This window comes from Chelmon rostratus, chromosome 6 (genome assembly GCF_017976325.1).
Source record: "Chelmon rostratus isolate fCheRos1 chromosome 6, fCheRos1.pri, whole genome shotgun sequence".
NCBI lineage: Eukaryota > Metazoa > Chordata > Actinopteri > Chaetodontiformes > Chaetodontidae > Chelmon > Chelmon rostratus.
Genome location: NC_055663.1, coordinates 9,477,000 through 9,501,398, shown reverse-complemented (window position 1 = coordinate 9,501,398; position 24,399 = coordinate 9,477,000). Strand labels below are relative to the sequence as shown.

General features: G+C 41.0%; 2 protein-coding genes across 2 annotated transcripts; one reads left to right on the top strand and one right to left on the bottom strand.

Annotated features, from left to right (window-relative positions):
* Nucleotides 1–1,802: 1,802 nt before the first annotated feature.
* Nucleotides 1,803–8,747, bottom strand: dnaaf4 (dynein axonemal assembly factor 4). The gene is made up of 9 exons (XM_041939778.1): nt 8,625–8,747; nt 8,321–8,468; nt 5,632–5,765; nt 5,310–5,526; nt 5,083–5,228; nt 4,326–4,435; nt 4,086–4,239; nt 2,185–2,290; nt 1,803–1,921 (listed from the first exon to the last, which is right to left on the bottom strand). Exons 1-9 carry the CDS (start codon nt 8,745–8,747, stop codon nt 1,803–1,805), a joined length of 1,257 nt encoding a protein of 418 aa, XP_041795712.1.
* A 4,507-nt stretch (nt 8,748–13,254) lies between these two features.
* Nucleotides 13,255–22,533, top strand: anpepb (alanyl (membrane) aminopeptidase b). Its single transcript, XM_041938619.1, has 21 exons — nt 13,255–13,645; nt 14,204–14,492; nt 15,087–15,229; nt 15,368–15,504; nt 16,010–16,136; nt 16,770–16,924; nt 17,105–17,218; nt 17,328–17,471; nt 17,563–17,628; nt 17,851–17,916; nt 18,040–18,212; nt 19,228–19,304; nt 19,523–19,659; nt 19,779–19,834; nt 20,159–20,306; nt 20,402–20,493; nt 20,584–20,688; nt 20,809–20,976; nt 21,082–21,222; nt 21,950–22,031; nt 22,375–22,533. Exons 1-21 carry the CDS (start codon nt 13,255–13,257, stop codon nt 22,531–22,533), a joined length of 2,970 nt encoding a protein of 989 aa, XP_041794553.1.
* Nucleotides 22,534–24,399: the final 1,866 nt, after the last annotated feature.

Sequence of the window (24,399 nt, the reverse complement as noted above, 5' to 3'; positions counted from 1 at the left end):
AGAGTGTTTACAGATTTCAATTGTGTCCTCTGACGGAGGGCAGGGTGTGTGGTCGAGGTCTTCAAGTGCCACTTCACAGTCACACTCACATGTTTGGCAGGATTGGAGCTCTGATCTGCTTAGATCAGTGGACTGACAAAAAAATATTTTCTGTGGACCCATATTTTAAAGCTGTTTTGTAGACTGCTAGCGTGCATTGAGTTAGCAGTCTGTATTATGTCATGTTAAAGGAATTCAAGAAGGCTCGGGCAGCATGTTCGATCCAGCAGAGCTGTCGGGTTAGAATAAAGGACAAACAACCACTTTTTCCAGAATCATCCTGAGACTTACACCAGCCTTCCCATGACCCGGCAGCGCTGGGTCCTGACCCAGTGTGTGGTCTGATCGGTTGACCTCAATTTGCACTTCAGATTCACAGCAAAAAAGACATTCACAGAAAGTCTGTGTTTGGAGAGAAAAGCAGCAATTTCCAAATCCCTTCAATCTGAAATCAGCATCATAAAATACTGTAGAGTGAGCGGGGTGGAGAGAGGAAGGGCCGTGAGCGGTCAGTCTGATGTGAACTTAATAAAAGCCTCCGATCAAGGAGGTTAGGTGACAACACAGTTTTTAGATTGACAAAAGGAAGCAGCTCAGTCGGCCCAAATGAAAGCAAGAGCGGGTTTCAGGCTTCACAAAGGTGAGCAATGTGATTGGTATACTTTTGTTTAAATAAGGGGTGAGACCAATCACACATTTATTTTATCACCACAACAACTGCAGCATTTCTGTTATTGTGCACTCAGAGTTCAGCAGGCCTATTCTCAATCACAGCCTGGAGATATGAACCCAGATTTATGATGACTGGACAAATCATTAACGAGTTATGTCCATATGGCCTGAAATGTGAACTTCAGTCCCCCGATGCTGTATACACATTGTAGTGTGACTTGTCAAAATCCAACAAGTCTATTCATATTGCTGATTTTCAAAGAAATCAATATGGTGTTAAATCGATCACAATGGACTATTATGGTCCAAGGAGCATTTTATGTAAAGCACATTGAGCTGGACTTGTGTGGCCAATTTCAAGTCAGTAGGACTTTTGGACTTTTTAATCTACAACATTGCCGTTTAGCAACATAGCACATTAATTGAATGAAAAGACAGTAATTAAATTTAAATAAGATTTGCCTAAGAAAAACTGGTCATAATTTACCAGATATTCATTTAGTATGTTTCACATACTGCAGATGCAGTATGTGAAAAATTGGGAGAAATCTTTGCAGATTGAGGAGCTCTTCTTCAAGGACATTGACAGCATGGGAAAGAGTAAGACTTTCGGGGTATTTAAATGGCATGCAGGCTTATCCAAGTACACAACTGGTTCATCAGTATCCCCACCCTTCAGAAAGGCAAAGCAGTGTTTAAAGTGACAGGAAATACAGTTGCTCAAAGTTGCAGTCATTTTCAGTCAGAGTTGACTGCTTTTATTTTATTAACCATGAGTCATGAAAATGTACATACTGAGCTGCAATGTAAAAATCCATTCTGAAAGTAATTCCATTAATTTACATCACATCAACATCTTTTACATTTCAATTCAGGTACAGCATTTGACCACATGAGGGCGCTCTGTGCATACTGAGTATTGCCCATGCACTCAACATCATATTTTTTTTATTTCTAAACCTATTTATTTATTAATTTGACTGTGTGGTTACAGACGTGCAGCAGCCTTCAGCTCTCAGTTATCATTTATTAAACCACTGGGTAACAGTCAATAAACAGTCATACATAATATATACAGTACACTTTCTGTCTCACTGTGTGTCAGGTTCAGCGGCAGAGCCTTGAATGATGTCTCTGATTCTTTGCGTGTCTGCCTGCAGCGCTTCATTGTAAGGGTTAATCTTCAGAGCAGCTTGGTAGTCTTGCAGTCCTATGACAAAATGTACAGGTGGATAAGCTGACAGCAGAGAGGGGGTGGACAATGTCAACTGTTCGGCCATTCAGTCACCATTCTAAAAAGAGGCTACAGTGATGTAATGTCACTCTGCCATTATGTCTTTAAGCACAAGGCAAAAAGTGTTGGTGCTTAGTGCTCTATCATTGCCAATGTATTATTAAAAACAAAATCTACAATTCAAAAGAGTACAGCTAATGGTGTAATAAATCAAAAAGACTGAGTGCCGCTGCTCATACCTTCTGCATAGAGCTGTAGCTGGCAGAAAGCAGATCCTCGGCGGACATGGGCTCTGGTTCTGGCAGCTGCATTTGCAGCAACTGGTGGAGTCAACAGATCAAGTGCCTGTAGAGGAGCAAGTTTATTCCAACTTAATACATATGTGATGAAAAGAGGGTCACACTCAGCAGTGAACCATTTAATAAGTTAACGCAGTCATCTGTCTGGTAGCACACAGGACGGGTTCTCAGTGTGTACAAATGCAGGGATACAAATCCTACTGAAGGGTGAATGAAATCTGTGATTCACCTTGAATTGAATCAAATAGAACCGCGTGAAAGTGTTTTCCTCGTTGATGCCAGTGGGCGAGTAAAAAATAAATGAGGAAAATATTTTAATTCCCTCCATGTACACCTGGTGACATTGTACCTCGTGATACATGTGACATTGTACGTGACTTGGATGCTGGCGTGACATCTGAGGTCCACAGTGATTACCAGAGTTGACTTGTGCGTTACATGTCCTGATTTTTATTATTTGAAAGGTCAGTCTGATTGATAAGCTTGAGTTTGAATGCAGAGCAATGATTTACTTTGAGGTTAATCATTTTCAGTTTTGGCAGTGATGGGGGCCATGTTGGCAATTCTATGTGAACCAAGGTGAATAGGCGAGAGGTGATTTCATTCACCTGTTCGCTTACCTGGCATCTTTAATTAGGGATCATATCCCTGCATTTGTCCACAATGATGAAGACCATTTTGCCAAAAATGTTTTGTGTATTTCCAGACAGGTGACTTACTGATATTTCGGATAACTGTATTACTGTATTAGTAGTTAGTTAGTTAGTTAGTAGTAGTTAGACTTCTGGTTTTGTCATTAAATGATTCACATTGCACAGACCGCAGGATTAACTACAGTCTGAATATTTTGATTATGTTGGATGTTGAGGGATTGAACAACCAAACAAGACATAAATTAGTTCAAATTAGCTCAATCTCAGCCAGCTACAGCTATAAAAATGCTGCTTAGCACATTTAAAGAGCACTCTCTGAGAAGACCAATTTAGGATCAAAGGATCAAAGACATCGTCTGGTTCATTCCACACTTTCATCTCCTCGTCGAAACCTGGTGCCTCCAGTACCCACAATGCAATTTGACCAAGAAGAGGTTGATGAGGAGGTCTGGCAAGCTCACTTTTCTAACTCCACAACTACAGAGTTTTTTTTTTTTAGCCCCAACTGTAGCTGACTACAGTGACATCACTTGAGGTACTTTGTCAAGTTTCGTTCAGATTCACTCCCCAACATAAACAGTCTCATCAAACGTAAAATCAGTGGAGATATTGATGGGTCAGGATCACGGTGATTAGCCAGGAATCCATTTTCATTCAGTTCATTGCACTGAATAATGATTCACCACCAACTGAACTCAGAACCAGTTTGAGAGAGACTGTTAATAATTACAGACCATGTTTGTGCAATCATAAAGGCTCAAATTGTTTTATAGTTACGACAATAATCTTGTTTCTGATTCACATTGAAAATGAAAAGAAATAAGTAAACAAAAGAAATAAAGTGAGAGTATGTAGCTCAAAGGACACTGGTGGAAACCACTACTAACCATGACCGAAGGAAAAGCTATAGTACTATCAGAATGAGCTGATTCACCTGGATATCTCACTAAATGAGATGAAGGAGTCTTCAGTTGAATGTAAAATCAGTCTGTATATACTTATATGTTTTTACTGACAAGAAATCTCGGGTCAGACCCAAATAGCTAAATTACACCAGAGTCCAGTGAGCAAACATGTTTTCTACAAACCAAGTTATCCCTTGCTGTTATTTGCAAGTTTCCAGACACCATCATGCACAGCTTTAATTCAGCGTGCAACATGCAGTGGAGTGCAGGTGACAGTACAGACCTGGGAGGAATCCTCAATGGCCTTGTGGAGGTTTCTTAACTTCAGATGACACGCGGCCCTGTTTGAAAACAGAGCTGGGATCTTTCTGTTCAGCCTGATAGCCAGACTGTAGGCATTCACCGCTCCCAGGTAGTCCCTCGTGGCAAAACACTTGCTGAAGGAAAGAGTCACTTTAGCGTTCCGTGGTTCAGAGGAGAAAGTCAGTACTGTTAAATAGCTTAAAGAGCAGACTCCACTTACTCTCCTTTGTCCTTTAACCAGTCAGCGTTCCGCTCCGTCTCCTTCAGATCCTTCAGCTCTTCAATATCTGCATTGACTGCGCGCCTGGCTTCAGCTTGCTTTCGGAGCCACTAGTTGGTTGAAATGTACAAAGTGCAATATTAGAACTAATTCAACTCATAAAGCAAAAAATGGATAACTCTCTGATTTTCTGTGATTGTTCTACAACCCTGATTTCAATAAAGGTGGAACGCTGTGTAAAACATACATAAAAACTGAATGCAATCATTTTTGAATGAAATGTTTACTGATAACAGTTTAACAAAGTGTTCTCAGCACATGATGACAGCGTAACAATGATCCAGCATGTGCAACACCGGGACCCTGAAACTGACGTAGCTAAATGGAACTCAGCCATCTGTCAGTCACTTGCCAAAGACTGTTCTAAATTCACAGTGCTGTATTTTGTGAGGCTTGTATCACACAAAAGGTTCTGTTAAAACAGAAAAACAGTCTTTTCCTTGTATAAAAATCTTGCTTGTCACCATAAGCAGAACAGTCGGTAGAGTCCGATCAAGCATCGAAGTGAGAGGATTTTTGCCGTTCAATCAATTCTAGACGGTGTCTGTCACCCTCTTGGGGTGATTTCCCGTGGTTGCAGGTTTTGAATGCAATGTCTTTCTGCCTGTTTGCTGAAGATTCCTCCTCGGGGGTCTTTTCACATTATGCTCACTGCTGTATAACAACAAGAGCAGAAAAGGGGATGGGTAACTCTCACCTCGTCCTCCTCTGGCACTCTCGACTCTCTGAGGGCTGTTGGGAAAACTCGTGGGGTAAATGTGACTTGAATGCTTCCTCGAGGTCTCGGAGCAGGCAGGACCCCTTGTTTTTTCTTGCTTTTTCCTTCACTGTCGCCTCTTTGATCTAAACGCAGGAAATGTGTTCGTTAACATACCAACACCAACTAATGTAGCAGCACATTTGATCACAGAGGAAATTACTCACCCAGTTTGACCTTTCCTCCACCTGAACATCCATTTCTCTGCTTCTCTGTCATGGCGTTCAGCTCGTTTTGATGGTCTCTCTGACTTTGGACTTTTGATTTGGCTTCTTCGACTGCTTTTTCCTTCTGTCTCAGCTGCCACGCTGCCAGCTCTGCCGTGGTTTTCTCTCGCTCAGTGTCCTTCATTTTCTGGATACTGTCTCTTTCCTCCTTTTCGAGCTAAGATCAAGTAAAACAAAACATATATAAGTCCTTGTAGATTTCACAGCAGAAGTTTGGACACTTTGTGATGTGAGTAGATTGTGGTGTTGTTGAATATGTTACCTTCATCATTGTTTCCAGTGCATATTTTTTCTCTGCATGCTGTTTTTCTGCCTTAGATTTGGACTCTGAGGAAAGCCTTTCCTGGTATTTCAAGAGAGCCTTTTCTCTGACCTCCTTCTTCTTTTCTCTATCATCTGAAACACATTGTGGTAGAATTATTGTATGTACAGGTGCAGGATACTTTTAATCAAGGTTTGTCTAATCCATAGCCTGCAGGACATATGCACAGTGACACCTTATAAGTTATTTTAAAATTGAATATGTATTTGGCCTACTGACTATATTCAAATTTGGCTGTTATTGTCAACGCTAAGTGTAGATTGCTTCCATGCTCTCTCTACACCAAGGACAACCATGACAGGTGAGTGGATCAGAATGTCTGGGGGAGAGGCTCTTCACCAGAGCTGCCCAGCTGGGTTATGTGATAAGTATTGTGGCAAAAACTATTAATCACATCCCATTAAGAGAGCTTAATCACTGACAGAAACTGATGTACAATGAGACCACGTAATCTACCACTCAGATGTGCGCTGTCTTAGTCGTGCGACAGTTCTGGAGCGGTCCTAATCTTTGAGATCTGAAATTAATGATTTTTTTTAGTCGATCTCGCTGGCCAACTGAACCCACTGAACAAAAGCTTGCAGTAGAAAAGATGGGGTTGTGTTGCAAATGCTGCGTGCGTTTGAAATCATTTATTGTCAAGCTTCGACTTTGTGAAGGTCACATCAGCGACGGCAATGCTGCACACTTCCCAACTATGCAGGAAATTATTTCCAACTTATCTCCAGGTTCCCCAGTGCCATCATAACACTCCTCATCAGGAGAGGGTTCCCACACGATTTCATGGACAAAGTTTCAAAACTTCTCCATTACTTTTGAAGGAACTAGAATAAAATGTCCATGAGCATCAGTACACAAACATAACTGCATTATACAGTTCTGTTCATATTCTATACAGTACAGCATATTTTACTTCTGGACGTCTGCGTCTGGAAATTAAACAGCAATCTTTTCCAGTCTCTGATAGTAGGTGACTTCAAATACTTCATAGGCACAGTTAATATATACTTCTACTAAAAACTAGCTTTACAAGCACGAGGGAGAACAGAACTGCTTATACAATCAGTTCTCTTCACACACACACACACCTCACGGGCCGTATCCGGTCACTGACCTCAAACAGTTCTTCTTCTGCAAACACATGTACACACACACACTCACTCACACACACAGACACTTTATGACCTTTATCAGTTCTCTTCTGCAAAACAGTGCTGACATAAGCATGTAAGCTTAAGATAAAGGTAGAAAAAAGGAGCACCTTAAATGATCCTAAGTATCATCTCAGCGCCTGTTGTTGTGGTGTTGAGCGAGTTGAGGAACCACCTTTCACAGTCTTCTCATGATGGATATGCTTCTGTTCCTTAGCATGACTTTTGAGAGCTGCCTCTCACATGTTACTGACATCGATGCTCTTTTGCAAAGCTTACATCTCGCATGTTGGTCATTCTTTCTGTTCGGTTTCTACTAAAGTTTGTGTGAGTCATTAGGGCCCTCAATTCAAACATCAGTTCAATTAGCCTGAATATATCGACGGAGAGACAGAATGTGGGGAGAAAATGAGAAAAATGAATGTGAGAGTAAAAACACGTGTTGCATAGATGCATGTCACAGCTACATGACATCAACAGCTTGAGAAAATCAACTTGCTGGTATGTTACATTATAAGGTTATCCATGGGAGATGACTGTACCTATTCATTTCATTACACATAACACAATCCCATGACTTTTCCAACACTTTCAAGGATTTTACTAGTTCCATGACTTTTCCAGGCTTTCTATGACTGCGAGAACCCAGTAAAGATGCCTCTTGAATAAAAAGGCTCATGACCCAGGCTGTATACTAACTGCCTGTCTCTGTATGGCCTCTGGGGTGAAAAGCTTGGACAGCTGTTTCATATTGGCTCTTCTCTACACCAATGACTGCAGCTCAGAGACCTGTCTGTTAATTAGGTTAGAAATCTAATCAGTCTACTAGTGTTTGTTCAATCAACTAAATTCCTGTCACTCTGATTCGGCCAAAAACCTCCCCCCCACCTGATTACCATGTGTCTTTTAGTAGGGGACCAAAATGAATTTCCTGAGTGTAATGCTGAAAAATGCGGTATAAAGTATAATTAAGACCTCTCCACAATGTGCAGTTGTCACATTAGAAATAAATGGGAGGCGTGGAGAGTACATTGAGTCAAACACTGTATATGAACTCAAGTGATGCCCCTTTTTATGGGAGTGCACACAAAGCCTGATGAAGAAAACCTGGATTAACAAAAGAAAGATGATAACCACCGTTGTGATGCCCATCATCTCTGACTGGTGTTTTGAAGTTTTTGTCAAGTCAGCTAACGCAAAGAAAGCCTGGTTATATCGAACCTGCTTGTAGTACACCCCTCAGCTTTGCTATTCCTGGTTTTAGCCCAATGTCTATTTCTATCTGCTATTCTATTAATGAGTCAGATTATGAGGCTGAATGTCTGACACTGTCTCAGGTGTTAAGGAGGGAAAAGCTGTGTGTTTTGAGTAGTAATGATAATATTAACAATGGTAATAATAATAACATCTGTTGAAAGCACTAATTCATGTTGCAGTGTTTATTGATTGAAGCATGAGAACAGACTTGATGCTCTTACTTGTAGTTATCATCAGACGCTCCCACACTCTGCTGATCCTCTTTGATAAACTGATTACGACAACTCCGTTTCCCACCTTTGCGGTGCTTCTGACGTCATCAACAGGTTCAAGCAGGAAGGCTTCAAACAGATAGGGCGAGAAATACACCTGTTCAGACAACAACGTAGGTGTTACCATATGATCCACGTTATGTTGGTTCATCGTCGTGCGCTTCTCTGAGAAAGCCACCTAAAACGGAGTGCGCGATGCCAACATATACTACGGTAAAACTGGTCACCTCGTTTTATTGTTGTCTTATTTTACCTTGAGGTATTCGTCTGTACACAGGATGTCCACTTTCCCAACCTTGGCTCCTTTTAAAGGCACGTTTATGTAAACCGCCGTCTCCGTCTGTGTCCACGAGTAGTCTGTCACGAGTAAAGGCATCTTGGGCAAAGCTAACCTTTCCGTGTCAGCCTCCTGTTTGCGGTTGGCCCAGCAGATACTTAGAAGTATCGGCTCCTCAGCCACGGTTCAGCACTGACGCAAAAATTTCGGTGTAGTCCGGTTAAAACCTAATTTCTGCGACAAAAGCGAGTAGTCATGAACGCCACGATCTGCTATAAGCGTAGCGTCTTGTTGCTATGGTGACCATAAGCATGCTGCCTTCACGTTTTTTGAAAAAAAATCGGACCTGAGAGTAGTAATCGATTCCATCAAAATATAATACCCTAAATATACAGACCTGTTTATGACACGAGCAGCCACACTGACTTCCGACTCGCAGCTTCCGATTTGAGGGTGAATTGGAACTTTAAGGGGTAAAATACACATTCGCCTGCTGCATTAATGCTCTTTGAAACACCATTCAAGAGTAAAAAACAAACAAACAAAAAACCCCAACAGGACAATGACAAAATAAACAAAAACAATGATAATATGAAAATAGTCACGTTTTATACTGCATCCAATGTCAGATGGACACAGTGCATCACAAATTAAGACAAATGATTATTAAAGGGCTGCAAACCATTTAGAAGACTGTTGTCAGAACCAGTGATAAATCCAATTCTATATAAAATACATATTTCAATAAAACTCTGCATTAGAGTGCACCAAAGTGATCAAAACGCAGAGAACACGTCAGCTCACAGAAATGCTTTCATCACACTTAAGCAGCCTTCATTATCACAGATCATTACAGTCTGACAGAGCTCACAAAACTGGTAAAATTTGGAGGACATGGAGCTGTTTCAGCAGCCAACGCCTCCCCCTCTCCTCTTTCATCCTCTTCATCCTCATCAATTACTGTCCAGTGGGGAGAGGATGAAGATCCCTTGGTTTCCTAGAATCTCCTGAGTGAAATGTCTGAATGTTTAGTGGTTAAATTAGGGGGCTGTGTCTGAGCATTTCTGTAGCTTTCTGAAAAACCGCCAGGGTCAAACTGCTTCAGCAACTTCTTTAGCAAACACCTGGATGAAGATTTAGATGGCTGATCATCAACAGTTATCCTGGGAGTTACTCGAACCTTCAGATAACAACATGAAAGATAGCCAACTGAAAGTAGCATTCACGTTAGGGTTACGTGCCCATCTGCATATGCCGTTTTGGACAGCTGTCGACATCACCGTGTTTGAATGGGACAAGAAGAAGGCGGGAAAATGCCCATCCTGGATGCCAGCCCCATTGCTCCACCTCGCTTGTTGGACTTTATCAGCTGGAGGTGCAAAATTAGGCTGATGCCATGTACAACAGCAAAGTTGTACTTGCTTTTTCACGAACTTTCAGCTGTTTCTCACGGTCTTTCTTAGTGGATGGAATTTACTCAGTTGTCATCTCCCATCACAGGGAGAACAAAAGATTTAAATAACACTCTCTCTCAACCTCACGTTATCTAATACAATGACTGACTTTGACCTGGCAATCAAAGTCGGAGATGCTTTTAACAAGAGTAATCCAGAGATAGCAACAAGGCCAGAGATAGTATTACAACAGCCAAGGTGATATTTTACGTACTTCTTTTATATGCTGCGAGATTACTGGGTTCTATTGTAAACTCTGATATCATATCAAGCCCCTTTAATAACAAGTACTGAAACCTTCTGAAGGGTCGAACATATTGCTCTTGATCTCCTTTTAAAAATACAGTCTCAAAGGGGAGTCAGCATCTCTCCGACATGTGAGCTGTTTGAGATCAACCTTTAAACACTGAGGATCAATGAGCCCGTGCGTTCTTAGCTTTATAGCACATCTACAGCTTTCTCACATCTAAAGACATGCTGCAGTTTTGTACAAGCAGGCCCGAGAGGGATAATGACCTGCAGCTGACCCCAGCCTGGTCCTCACTGTCAGCACAGCAAAAGCCATCTGGGCCTTTGGCTGTTTGCTAAGGTGAAGAAGGCAGAAGGCAGAGGTTAATACAAGCTGAAACTACTCTTCAACAAACAGAATAAAAAGGTTTATTAGAGCTTTGATTTCTTTTCAAGTGAGAACAAAGCAGTCTGAACTATAGTGAATAACATTTGCAGTATGCTAGCATGTTTTGGCAGTTAGTATAGAGTAAGTTAGCAGCAATGCAGAAAAAGGCATCCTTACACAGAAAAATCAAGTGAGGCTGATGGAAAGAGAGACTTTATTTTCTATATTTACACATCAGACTGTATTATCATGCTCATGTATATGTTTTTAACTTAAAACCAAAAAGACAAAGTGAGATGGACTTCATTTCTTTCTTTCTGTTTAACCTTTTTGCTGTAATCAGTAAAAACGCCAGTAGTATAACATAAGATGAGCACCATTTCAATACAGAACAGATTAAAATGTTTTAGGTCTGTGTTTTGGGAGCCTGATTAAGTCGAGCTGTTGTAATTGCCCTATATAATTGATGGATACTTGCAAGCCAATCAGGAAGAAGTGCTTCCTGTGACCACGGTTAATAAAGAAATCATTTAATGTTTTCTATCTGAATCTGTGGGCTTCCAAACTTAAAGCACCACTAACCCAGCAGAACAGGCTGAATACACAACACTGAGATATTATCACCGTATAAAGTTGATATGGCGAAAGTGTTCGCAGACAGTTGTCTATCTATAAATCCAGCAGATACAGAGCACCATCAGCATTCATTTGGAGTTGTGTTTCACGGCACCTGGCATATGTAAGCTCGGTACCGACTCTCCTTTTGGCTCCAGTTTGGTCTCCATTCACTGCTGACTAAAATATCTGGCTGTGTAGCTGTGATACACACCACTTAGACAGACCAAAAGAAACCCACAAAAATGTGTTAAAGGAGACGGAAAGCTTTGTAGCGCTGATGGGAACAGCAGAGTAGGGGGATGATCTTCTGTGAGTTTGTTATTACAAGTGATCCCTCTCACATTATACAGCCCCTTGATCCACTGGTAATGTAGAATGACAAGTGCAGCTTTAATCACATTTTGCCTTTTTTCTGTGAGAATGAATATTAAAAACACATTTTGGATTAATGTGTACTATACAACAGGGACATGGGGAGAGTCAGTCCCCTCTCCTGGAGAACTGTGGTGGTTGGTGTGGTGTTTATAGGACAGATATTGATATATGATGAAAGCCAGGGCAAACCATCAGCTGCACTCACATTTCCTCAGGTATTTTGAGCTAGTATGAACAACACAAAAAGTTATCGTTTGGGTGAACATTCATTTTGAAGAAAAAAGTATGAAGTTACTGACTAAATGAAGGATGATCTTATCATAAGCTCCATAAATAAATGGTCACAAGTCCAATAACGTGCATCATCCAGTGCATGTTGTTTTCCAAAGTGCAATATAATAAGCAAATGCTGCTTTCAGAGGTCTGTAGAATTACTCGAACTGAGAGGAAGGGCAGAAGGTTGACGTAGAGATAAAGAGCTGCAATAACTGTGAGGGTTAAGGGCTGAAAATAGATCTCATCTTTCATAACTCCTGATCATTACGACTATGCTTTACAGCTGTGTGACCATAAAATGACATTCATAAAATGACAGGATTATGGAAAGCTGTCCCTCTGTTAAAGTCTAACTCGTGAATGGAAAATGAGATAAAAATCTTGGAGATCATGGAGAACGAAGAGACCAACAATGTCATTGTCCTTCACTTACAAGAAAATACAGAAGAGTAAAATATAGAATACATTAAAAATTAAATGACGCTTAAAATGCCTAATAGTTTTAACAAATTATTGTGGTCTTGTTTTCCTACTGGAACTGTAGTTATCATTATATAAGGAAATATGAAGATGTGAAGCATGAATCTCTAATTTAAAATCATTTGTAGAGGTAAACTTACAAAGTGTGGGTACTGATGTTTTTTTGTTTTTGGCAATGTTGAAGTCAAGAAAAGTTCCAGGAGTACACCAGCCTGTTGAACCAGGTGATCATTAGTTTGTTCAAGTTCAAGTTCAACGCTGATATGAATTAGTTTCACATTTAATTCCCCACTTTGGTCATTTCATCTACAACAAAGTCAGCTGTCGCATCGTCGCAGAGAGCGACACCTCACCCCATCACCCCACTCTTCCACATGTGAAGTCTCTTAATCTCACTCTACCTCAGTGACATAATGCAGAAAGTCTGGTGTATTTTGGATATACTGGAAGAGCTTTGACAACAAATTAATCAAAAACTACTGTCCTTCCTCTGATGAACTTCTGAAAACATCAGTCACAGAGGAGGAATTACTTAATTTGTGTTCTCAGCATTTATTTTCAAAAATTTTAAAGTAAAGGTAAATTATAGTTGTTAAAAGTCAGTAACTATCAGTATGAAGACATGTGACAAAGCCATTTTTGGCTTCACCAGGTGAGGCTGCTATTTACAACCCCTTTGTTAATGATCACCTGGTGCAATGCATGGGAGGGGAGATGCTACCCATGGCTACATATAGAAGGTCACCCTCCACCCCTGCATGCAGTGTCTCAGTCTTTCGCCGACGACATGGGGAAAGGTTTCTACATCAGTAAAGCTTTAGCGGTAGTGGGTGTTGTCCTGGCTGCAGGGGCCCTGGCTACCATCATAGCTCTGTCTGTCGTTTACTCACAGGAAAAGGCTAAAAATGACAATCAGGTTTTGCCAACAGTCGAAAAACCAACAGCGAAGCCCCCCGTCACCACAGCTGGCCCCAACACCACAGCTGGCCCCGGCACCACAGCTGGCCCCGGCACCACAGCTGGCCCCGGCACCACAGCTGGCCCCGGCACCACCCCTGCCCCATCCAGTGAACTTTGGGACAAGTATCGACTGCCAGGGAACCTGGTGCCGGACCACTATGATGTCACCCTGTGGCCGCGACTGACTCCAGATGAGACTGGACTCTACATCTTTACTGGTAAGACTTTATGTGTGTAATACTCATTGCTGATCCTCTGGAGCCAGGTGGTTTTCTTTCTTACAAAGTAGATGCAGTTGAAATTGGTGAGGAGTATGGAGGCATTCCTTTCAGGGGAAAAGGGAGGAAGATAATTTAAATTTGCAGTTTAAAGATACTAGAGGTACCTTTAAGCTTGACAGTTCACTCATAGAGATCTTAGACATAGCGGTTGTGTAGAGGTCTCTCCTGCTTGTTCTGGAGCTTTTCTGGACTGCATTTTGTGTCCAGAACATTTGAACAGAGACAGTGCTAAAACGTTTTTTGGTTGAACTGCTCCCAACTGACTGACGCATGCAACTAGCGCTAACGGTTTGCGACTGAACATTGCTTTGTTTTAATGGGTCACAGGGCTCAAAAGGTTGGTAACCTCTTGTCAAGGTGGCTCAACCTGCATAGAATGAGAAATAAAGTCAGACTTGAGCAGAGACTTAATTTGAGCCAATGGGTGAGAGTTGGGAAGTGCTGATGTTTCTTAATACTGCTGATCACAGTTTAAGTTATTTCATGCTTTTTCAGGTGAGTCCAGTGTGGAGTTTGTGTGTGTTGAAGAGACAGACGTGATTCTTATCCACTCGAAGAAGCTGAAATATGACGAGCCTGCAGTGCTGACTTCGCTGAGTGGAGAAGCCGTCCCCTCTATCACGTATTCCTTTCCCCAGCCTGTGACTGAGTATCTGGTCCTACAGCTGGATGGTAACCTGATAAAGAACAAACGTTACCGCCTCTCCACTGTCTTTACTGGAGAGCTGGCTGATGACCTTGGAGGCTTCTATAGGAGCGAATACATGGAGGATGGAATAAAAAAGTATGTGTTTCCTGCCAGATGATCGGCTATGAAACATAGCTAGGAGAAAAGTTAGTCCTAAAAGTTTCATAACCTGCAGTTTCCAGCAATGACCAATAAGAAATGTCCCAAATAAGTTCATTTGTTTACTAATTTAAAAGAATAAGGTGTCAAACTCTAACGTCAGCCATTGAGTCTCTGCGCTAGCTTTAGCCTAGCTCAACAAACAACTGCTAAACTGTATTATTCACATGTAGACCCCACCTCACCTGGATTTGGTTCAGATGCATTTAAGGTTACTTTTGACATGCCACATGCAGAAATGCTCTCAATGCCTAGAATACAGTGGCTCTAGGACAGCAGGCTCAGTTTTGGAACCGTTTGAAAGTGGATTTTTCTTCACTTTCGATGGAGCTAAGCTGCTTCCAGTTTTTGTGTTTCATGTTCAATTTGGCTAAACATGTCCTGGGTTATCTCTCTGTGCTAGAAACACAGACATTAAATTTCTGTTAATTTCATCATTTGGCTCGTGGGAAAACTCAACTCAAGCCTTTTACCTCAAATGTTGTTTTTTTTTCCATTAAACACCGAGCATCGTTTGTTTTTTCCTGTCAGGGTTGTTGCCACTACTCAGATGCAGCCGACAGATGCCAGGAAGGCTTTCCCCTGTTTCGACGAGCCGGCTATGAAAGCTATTTTTTCCATCACTCTGATCCATGACAATGGAACTGTAGCCCTGTCCAATGGGAAAGAAAAAGGTTAGTTGAACAATGATATTATTTTGATGACTAAATATCTTACAAGACTTGTTCTTGAAACATGACTCCAGTCAATATTATAAGTAATGAAAATCAAATAAAAATTGTGTTCTATTAAATTTAATTTATCTTCTACAGAGCCAGAATTTGTCACCATCAACAATCAAACATTGCAGAAGACAGTTTTTGAGCCAACTCAGAAAATGTCCACCTACCTGTTGGCGTTCATTGTCAGCGACTATGACTTCATCAATAACACCGTCAATGATGTTTTGGTAATTGACCCCCCAAAATATTTTGTCCCTCTTTCATGAATACAGTTTGTAATACCAGGAAACGTGGAGGTATGCATTCTACATTTTAATTAATGAGTACAGTTTGCAGAGTTGGACACATATGAACAATGAAATGCAAATTCATACTAAGGATTTAAATGTTTGTGACTATGTCGCCATCCAGTGGTCATATTGAAGAAGACACTGTTGCAGAAAACAATGTCTGAATTGAATATCCAAGACGAGTGGGCTGAAGCAACAGATGCTACAAATAGAATATATCCCATCAAAACAATTTTATAGATTTTTTAAAAATCTATTAAAAAAATCTTAAATTGTTCTTTATGCTACGAGTGTTTTTGGAGTTCTGACTTCTTCAAACTTTTTACCTTCTCGTGTCAGAAATCCCTACTCTGCTTCTACGATGACATTCAAGCAATCAGCTAAAGTGTGCATAATAAGACCGTGTAATGTGTTTTACTGTGTTTGTGTAATGTGGGTTTAGATCCGAATCTTTGCCCGGAAGCCTGCAATCGCTGCTGGGCAAGGAGATTATGCCCTTAATATAACCGGACCCATTCTGGAATTCTTTGCTGACTATTACAAATCCGACTACCCCCTGCCCAAGTCTGGTAAGTCCACCATAGTGACCATAGTCACCTTTTTTTATGTGTCTTTGCTAAATGTATTAAATTATTTGTTGCCTGAATACTTTCCTTTTCTTCTCCACATGTATTATGTAGACACCTCTCCAGGTATACATTAATATGACATGTAAACCTCTGATTTAAGTGTTCCACTCCTCTCGGTGGTCAGCAGTTCTTGCAGTCATGTTTATTGCCATCATGTGTGTTGTCCTCCATCGTGGACTGAAAACCTGGCAACTTCATATAGAACAGCTGTGTCAGCAATTTTGGACACCATATAAAACGCTCATCCTTCATTCTGTCCTTAACATTTGGGTATTGTGCAAGAGCTATCTGCTGATCACATGGATGCTTGTATCTCTCAACCTTTAGTTTTAGGACAGGGCTTTGGGAACCGGCATGATCACATAATAATTGTTTACAGATCAAACGTAAGAAACAGTTATCCATTCTTTGATGACAGCAGTCTTTTTCTAGTCTTCATCTACTCATCGTAGGTCATTCTCTCTGTTAAGTTTTAACACTGGTGCGGTTAGAACTGAAGTTTGGTCAATATAGAAGCATCCATTAAGTAACTCCAACAGCAATCAACGACACGTAATCTCTTTCCCGCTGCAGATCAGATAGCTCTACCTGACTTTAATGCTGGAGCCATGGAGAACTGGGGTCTGATCACATACAGAGAGACAGCACTGCTCTACGATGAATCGTTCTCCTCCAACTCCAACAAGGAGAGGATTGCGACCATTATTGCTCATGAACTGGCTCACATGGTGAGGCTTTAACACTTCACAGTGTCTATTGTATGGTGGTCAGTGTTAACAGATGAAAGAGCAAATTAAAATATCCTGCAGGTGTTTTAAGACAAGTGTCATATCCTTCAGAGTCTCAAGTCATATGTATTTTTAGTTTTTCTTGGCATTGCAGTCACACCTTTTCTTCTGTCCCTGTAGTGGTTTGGTAATCTGGTGACCCTGAGGTGGTGGAATGACTTGTGGCTAAATGAAGGTTTTGCATCCTATGTTGAGTATCTGGGAGCACACTATGCTGAGCCCGACTGGCATGTGGTAAGGCTTTCCCTCCCACCTGGCCCACATGCCCTCCATAATCAGTATAATGATGGACAATGGTGACATGAGGAGTTTCCACCAAACTGTCTTATTTGTCCCATAATAGAAAGACCTTATCGTGCTTGGTGACGTCCACAGAGTGTTTGCCGTCGATGCCCTGGCCTCTTCTCACCCTCTGTCGTCTAAAGAAGAGGACATCCAGACACCGGCGCAGATCAATGAGCTGTTTGATGCCATCTCATACAGCAAGGTAACCGCGTACACTCAGGTCTTCACAGCAGCTTTTCTGTCTCTGATCAATCCAACATTCCAGCATGTAAACCTTTTTTCCACATCCTCAGGGGGCGTCTGTTCTGAGGATGCTGTCGGATTTCCTAACTGAAGACGTCTTCAAACTGGGACTCCAGGTAAGGACTTTATAGAGACAGTATTCACCTGAAAAATATCTCATACTGCTGTAAAGCTGAAAAGAATCTTGAGCAATGCACTGTCAGTTCGGGGACTACTGCCTGAACCAGCTTGCAGACATTTACTCTTCAGAGAAGTCCCAGTTCACTACATCATTCAGCAGGAACACCTCCAACGCAAAAGAATTCATTCACCTTTTGTTTTCTCTGTTCACCCTGCAGACCTACCTGGAAGCATTTGCAAATGGAAACACAGTCTACACAGACCTATGGGACCATCTGCAAATGGCATGTTCTTTTCTATTGACTCTTAAGATCTGAACATTTAGCTAATGTTTTAAACAAAATGACCTCCAGCGCATGCCAACCTACTGTTACATGTTTTTTTTTATCACTTGTCTGCTTCCACAGGCTGTTACCAGTAATGGCACTAAACTTCCTGACACCGTCCATAACATCATGAACACCTGGGTGCTGCAGATGGGCTTTCCTGTGGTTACCATAGATACCACCACTGGAGTCATATCCCAGGAGCACTTTCTCCTCGATCCAGACTCTAACGTCACCACTCAATCCCCCTTCGAGTATGTACACTGCCTTTCTTTCATCCTCCCTCCCCCTGGAACAGTCCAACTGAATGTTCCAGGGGGGATTAGGGTTCAAGCTATGAAGGAGCTGAATGCCACTGTTTGTGCCAGTTTCTTCTTATTTGTTTTTATTATTGTAGTCCTATGCCACGACTCAAATTGCATTGAACTGGAATGGGCTAGAAACATGAAACTTGGCCTAATAACTGGAAATGCTGAACAATTGCTACCTGAGAAATATGAGCCCAATTGTCCAGATGGTGGCGCTGTAATTAAGGCCCAGCAATTCGATAAAAACACTATTTTGGAAAGGCCCCAGTCCTCACACTGTAAATCTGTAAATCCATCTTGAAATTGGACACACGAGTCCAGCTCAGTGTAGTCTGCAAAACAACTCTGGACTATAAAAGTCCAACATGATTGAATTTTCTGAAAAACAGTAATATGAGTAGAACTAAATGGGCATACAGCATTGTGGGACTGAGATGAATATTTCTATTCTAAATGAAATACATCTGTTGAAAAACATGGCCGCTATTGCCCAAAAGACTTTGCAAGGGGCGGGGCTTAGCAGGGAAATGGCCATAACTCAATAATTTGTCCAGTCATCATAAATCCTGGTGCATATCTTCAGGCCTTGTTTGGGAATAGGCCTACAGAAGCATTTTGAGCAAACAAACCTAAAATGTCTACCTCAAAACCAAGTGGACAGACTTTTACCAACTTAGGTGTGCATGATCTGTACTAATGTCGGTGCAATTCCTGCTTATACTACTACATTTGTATCACTAACACAACAATAACACAACGACCATAAATTCTGTAATGACTAAACACGACGCTGCTGAAACTTTCCTTTTTCCCCTGCTCATTAATTTATAGCCCAATCCTTTTTCATTTTCGTGACATCATGATACAACTGCTACACCCTCCATGGTCCAATTAGTAAAAGGCAAAAGAGATGAACAACAAACTACGTGTTGGTTTAATAATACAGTTGTTTATCCTACAGCTATCAATGGGTTGTTCCAATCAAGTGGATGAAGACTAATGTAACTCAGGAACCACTATGGCTGATGAATAAATCAGGTACGTAATGAGATAACAATAACATGGTGGTTTTATGCTGATAAATGAAATTACTTCAGACTGACAGTTTAGTGAGTGGGGATAAGACATTTTTTCTTTTATTCCACTTTGTAACTTTCTCATTTTACATCATTTCTTGTCTCACACGTGTGTGTGTGTGTTTATCAGCAAACACTGACACTGTTAAAAGATAACGCCGGCCTCCCTATCTTCTGTAGACTCACATGATACGCTGAAGGTGTCAGGCGAAGTCGACTGGGTGCTGGCCAACCTTGATGTGGTGGGTTACTACAGAGTCAACTATGACCAGGGCAACTGGGAAAGACTCCTAAATATTCTGAACACCGATCATGAGGTAAGACACAGTCACATTATGATATTTTGTCACCATATATAACACAGATGTTATGAATGTGCGTCTTGATCTGAGTAGTTTTAGCAGTGGTAACCAGGATACTGCTCTTGCTTTTCAAGGCTATTCCGGTTATCAACAGAGCTCAGTTGGTTGACGATGCCTTCAACCTGGCCAGGTACGTCCAGCTCACACAGCATCATACATAGATAATGATAGCAATGAGGAGAACGATCATCTGGATTACTGAGGTGATGAAAAATAACCAGTATACTTTATCAAAGACAGAGCAACATTTTATTTGTTGCATTAATCAACAGGGTCTATGGGAATAAAATGACCTAAAATAAGTCATATATTACTATTACACCTTACTGCTAGAATGACAACGATGCTGCCAGGTATTTTGAGTCATTATATACAGGAAATTTAGAAAGAGTAGTATGATAATCAAGATGTAGAAATCTATCGCATTCATTTTCACAATCTTGTAACCCCAAAGGGCAAAGATCATCCCTACAGTGCTGGCCCTCGAGACCACGAAGTACCTGATCAATGACAGAGAATACATGCCTTGGGAATCGGCCCTGGACAACCTGGATTTCTTCTATCTCATGTTTGACCGCAGCGAGGTTTATGGTCCCATGCAGGTATAGTCTCTTTCCGCCAAACATATCTGCAACACAAATTACTTTTATTAATCTAGTCTTCATGTTGTCACATTTTCTGTTTCCCCTGTTTTTAGGAGTATTTGAAGAAGCAGGTCACTCCTCTGTTTAATTACTACACAACTGAGACTGGGAATTGGAGCAAAGTACCTGAAGGACACATGGACCAGTGAGTAAAGAGAAACACGAGGTTTCATCTGTGTTTTCTTTCTGGGCTTCTGCTAACACTCCTTCTCCTCCCTGTTGCTCTGTTGTCCAGGTATAATCAGGTGAATGCTCTCAGCCTGGCTTGCAGGACAGGCCTCGAGGAATGCCAGACTGTGATCAGTAAACAGTTCAATGACTGGATGGAAAATGATACGCCGTGAGTGCATACATTCTCATCATGTGTATCTTAATTCTTATCCGCTAGACTGTACTTTAAATGCATCCATCTGTCCATCACCATAATATGCTGAACTTAAAAGATGTGACTTTTCTTCAGGATCCACCCCAACCTGCGTTCCGTTGTGTATTGTAACGCCATCGCAGCAGGCGGCGCTACAGAGTGGGAGTTTACTTGGGAAAAGTTCATAAATACCACCATTGCTTCTGAAGCTGAGAAACTCCGAAATGCCCTGGCCTGCACGAAGGAACCCTGGCTGCTCAACAGGTCTGCCTGAACACTGTTAGATGGCATACTACAGTGCACAACTGACAATTACTGACTAGTACACTCATACATACTCTGCGCGCTGTTCTGCTTGTGCCTCCTCAGGTACCTGGAGTACACTCTGGATCCAGAAAAGATCCGAAAGCAGGATGCCACTTCCACCATTATTTCCATCGCCAGCAATGTGGTTGGGCAGTCTCTGGCTTGGGACTTTGTCAGGGCTCGATGGCCATACATTTTCAATCAGTGAGTGCAACGCAGTACTGTTTAGTCACTAACATGACTGCATTCATACACGAGAAAAGGCACCAGATTTGCAGGGTATGGCTCAGTTCGAAGGTGCTGAAATGGGCTGTATGGTACTGAGAAATGCTGATATATGGTGTGTTAGGTAACACATCTCTGTGATCGAAGATTTTCACATGCTGAACTGAAGCAAAGTCACATAACAAAAGGTCCATTGTCACATAATTACATAATAGCAGAGTTAGCTGTTTTACAGTCAAGTTTATGATGAGCGACGACTTTTATTGACCAAGCGTGCTCAGTGTAATTCAAACTCCGCCTCAGATGACCTTTGGTCTATGAAACCTGCAGGCCTCCCCTGGACAGAGCACAACACATGTGCTCAGTACAGATACACAGCTGAATTAAACAAGTAATGTGATGTTTAGTGGTAGTTCATGTTATTCAAACATAGCCTTTTCTTCTATCATTTCTTCTATCACAAAAATATAACTCGTAACTGTAGTAACCTTCATTTTTAACTGCAGTGAAAACATAGATATAGTTGCTTTATTTCGAGACCTTTAAACTAAATGTGTCAATTAAGTAGTTAAAAATACACACAATACATGGTGTACATCTCAGAGATGTGTGTTATAATTTAGTTTGTCTCAGAAGTTTGTAAAGCTAATTTGCATACAAATGGCACTGATGATCCATTGTGTCTTGGCTTTGTTTTCACGCACAGGTATGGCGGTGGATCATTCTCCTTCTCCAACCTCATCAATGGAGTCACTGAGCGTTTTTCCACTGATTACGAGCTTCAACAGGTCAGATATTCTAGACTTTTTTGCCCACAAAGTCTGAGTGTCATTGAAGTTTATGGTTTGCTGGTGCTTCATTTTGTTATACCTTTAGTTGAGATAACAGCAGGGGTGCCCGAATCCTTATCAAGTCCTAAATCATTATTCAGTCCCACGGCACCAGTTTCAAGTCTTGAGACCAAAACTTTAGAACCAGTTTAAATTTGAACTGAAGCAAGCTCTAAAAGATTAGTGGATGTTTTTTTTCTTTTTAATTAAATACAAAGTCAAAGTCAGTTTCAAGTTCACATCCAGCCTCACATTCACAAGCAACATGCTCATTTTATGTTTTGTTTTGTTTTTTTGACAGCTGAACAAGTTCAAGGTGGACAACGCTGATGTTGGTTTCGGCTCGGGGACTCTGGCACTGGATCAGTCCATTGAGAGAACCATCGCCAACATGAAATGGATCGCAGAGAACAAGCAGAATGTTCTGGACTGGTTCACAGCTGAAACAAAACCCCAATAAGGACTTGGACTTGCTCTCTATTTACTTGTGCTTTGTGTCATTTTAAAACGTTATTTTTTCAGAGTAATAAATCTTGAAGGGAGTCTGTATCTTTCTGAAAAAAAAGGGGTTTTATTATCTTTAACATGAGCCAGGTTTGCTAACTGAGCCTTTGTTGTACTTCAATCCGGCTGAACTTCAAATGGGAGAAAAAATATAATTACAGTATATTTTGAATCCATGACAGTGGAAGACATTTCCAGAGTGCACGTTCAGACACTGAGATATTACCTGTCCCAATCCAAAATAATGTTTGCTCAAACTGGATTTTATTGAATAATTCATTTATTTATTGTTGAGATTCTGCAAAAGCTTTAGTTTTTCTGGTTGTGACAGCTGTCTACTATGAACATCACTTCTTTCAAGTCAGCCTGAACCGTTGTTATTCCCAGTTATTAGCTGGGTGCAGTTACAGTTCATCCATGTCAAGATGATCAGCTATCTTTTTAGATCCATGGAGAAAATGTAGCTGTGGCCATACATAATAACTCCGATCATTGGCTTTACAGCTAATACTACTCAAAAGCTTATGTGCAATTTTGTAAACTGAATATGATGTCTATATGTCCACCTTTGGAAATGAAATGCTTAAATGTTTTTTTGTGTCCACAGATTATTCACTAGATATTTTTAGATATTTTAAGACAACAGTTGTACTCTATTCTGGAAGTGTGAATAAACACAGTTGTTAAGAATTTACTGTTGTCCTCTTATCTGTCTGAATGCCCAGTACTCCTGGTATATTACTGATATATGCAGTCCTCACTCTGTAATGATTACACTGATTGTATTCCTTCGTAAGTACAGATGCATCAGGGTTTTCAAACATCTTAAAAAATCTAGGCAAATACGAAGGCAAAAAAATCTTAACTCCAGGTCCACTTACTATCTTTTTCAATGAAAGGTTTAGTACGTTCTTCAAATGTTTTTTTCATATCCTCATATTTTCCCCTTTCCAAAGGGTCCAGCTGCTGCAAACAGCTGGCAGTTCAGAATAGTTCCAAATACTAAAGGCTGTACAAAACTACTGAGGTGGGCAGCGGGCTGAAAAGCAAGACCCCCCAGCGTCAATACATTTTTGTTGAAACCTTTGTTGGCCCCAATATTTCAAAATTATACATTGATGGAAGACCTAATGGTAAAACAACTATGGCCCCTTCCTATTTCTAAATAAAGCTACATAAATGTTTATTACAGCCACAGAATGAGTGAACTGTGGCAGCTTTGTGCCTACTGATGGACTTCAGCACCACAATAATTTCACCAGAAGTGTCTGAGTCGTGCATGTGAGTCCAGAACTTTGAGCCTTGCCAGCATCACAGAATTCTGCCCATTTTAAAATACAGTCTTTGAATGAAGCTGCTTCCTTCAATGTATGATAATCCAAGAGACTATTTTCTGGAATTGCTTAAGCAGAAGTAAAGATTTGACCTATGAACACAGTGAGACAAAGACAATAACATTTTTATGTCATACACAGTCTCAGCAGAAGCACAATGTTTTATGACTTCACATCATAAAAACATCCACTAAAACATAGTAAATGATTCATCACGTCTTATCACTTCTGAGCAACAATTTCCACTTCCACCATTCCCACGAGAGCTGCTCTGTCCTAATAACTCATCCATTTATTCCAAATGGAGGAAAGGATTATGGAGGAGTGGGAGGGGGGTGGGTTAAGTGCTGGCAATCACTTCTCTTTGTCAGTCTGTATGAGATATGAGTCTGTATGAGATATGAGACGCTGCCAACCAGACGTACTTATTTTGAATCAGGCCTTTTATTATAGCGTTCACATTATAGCGGTAATTTAACAGGCACTAA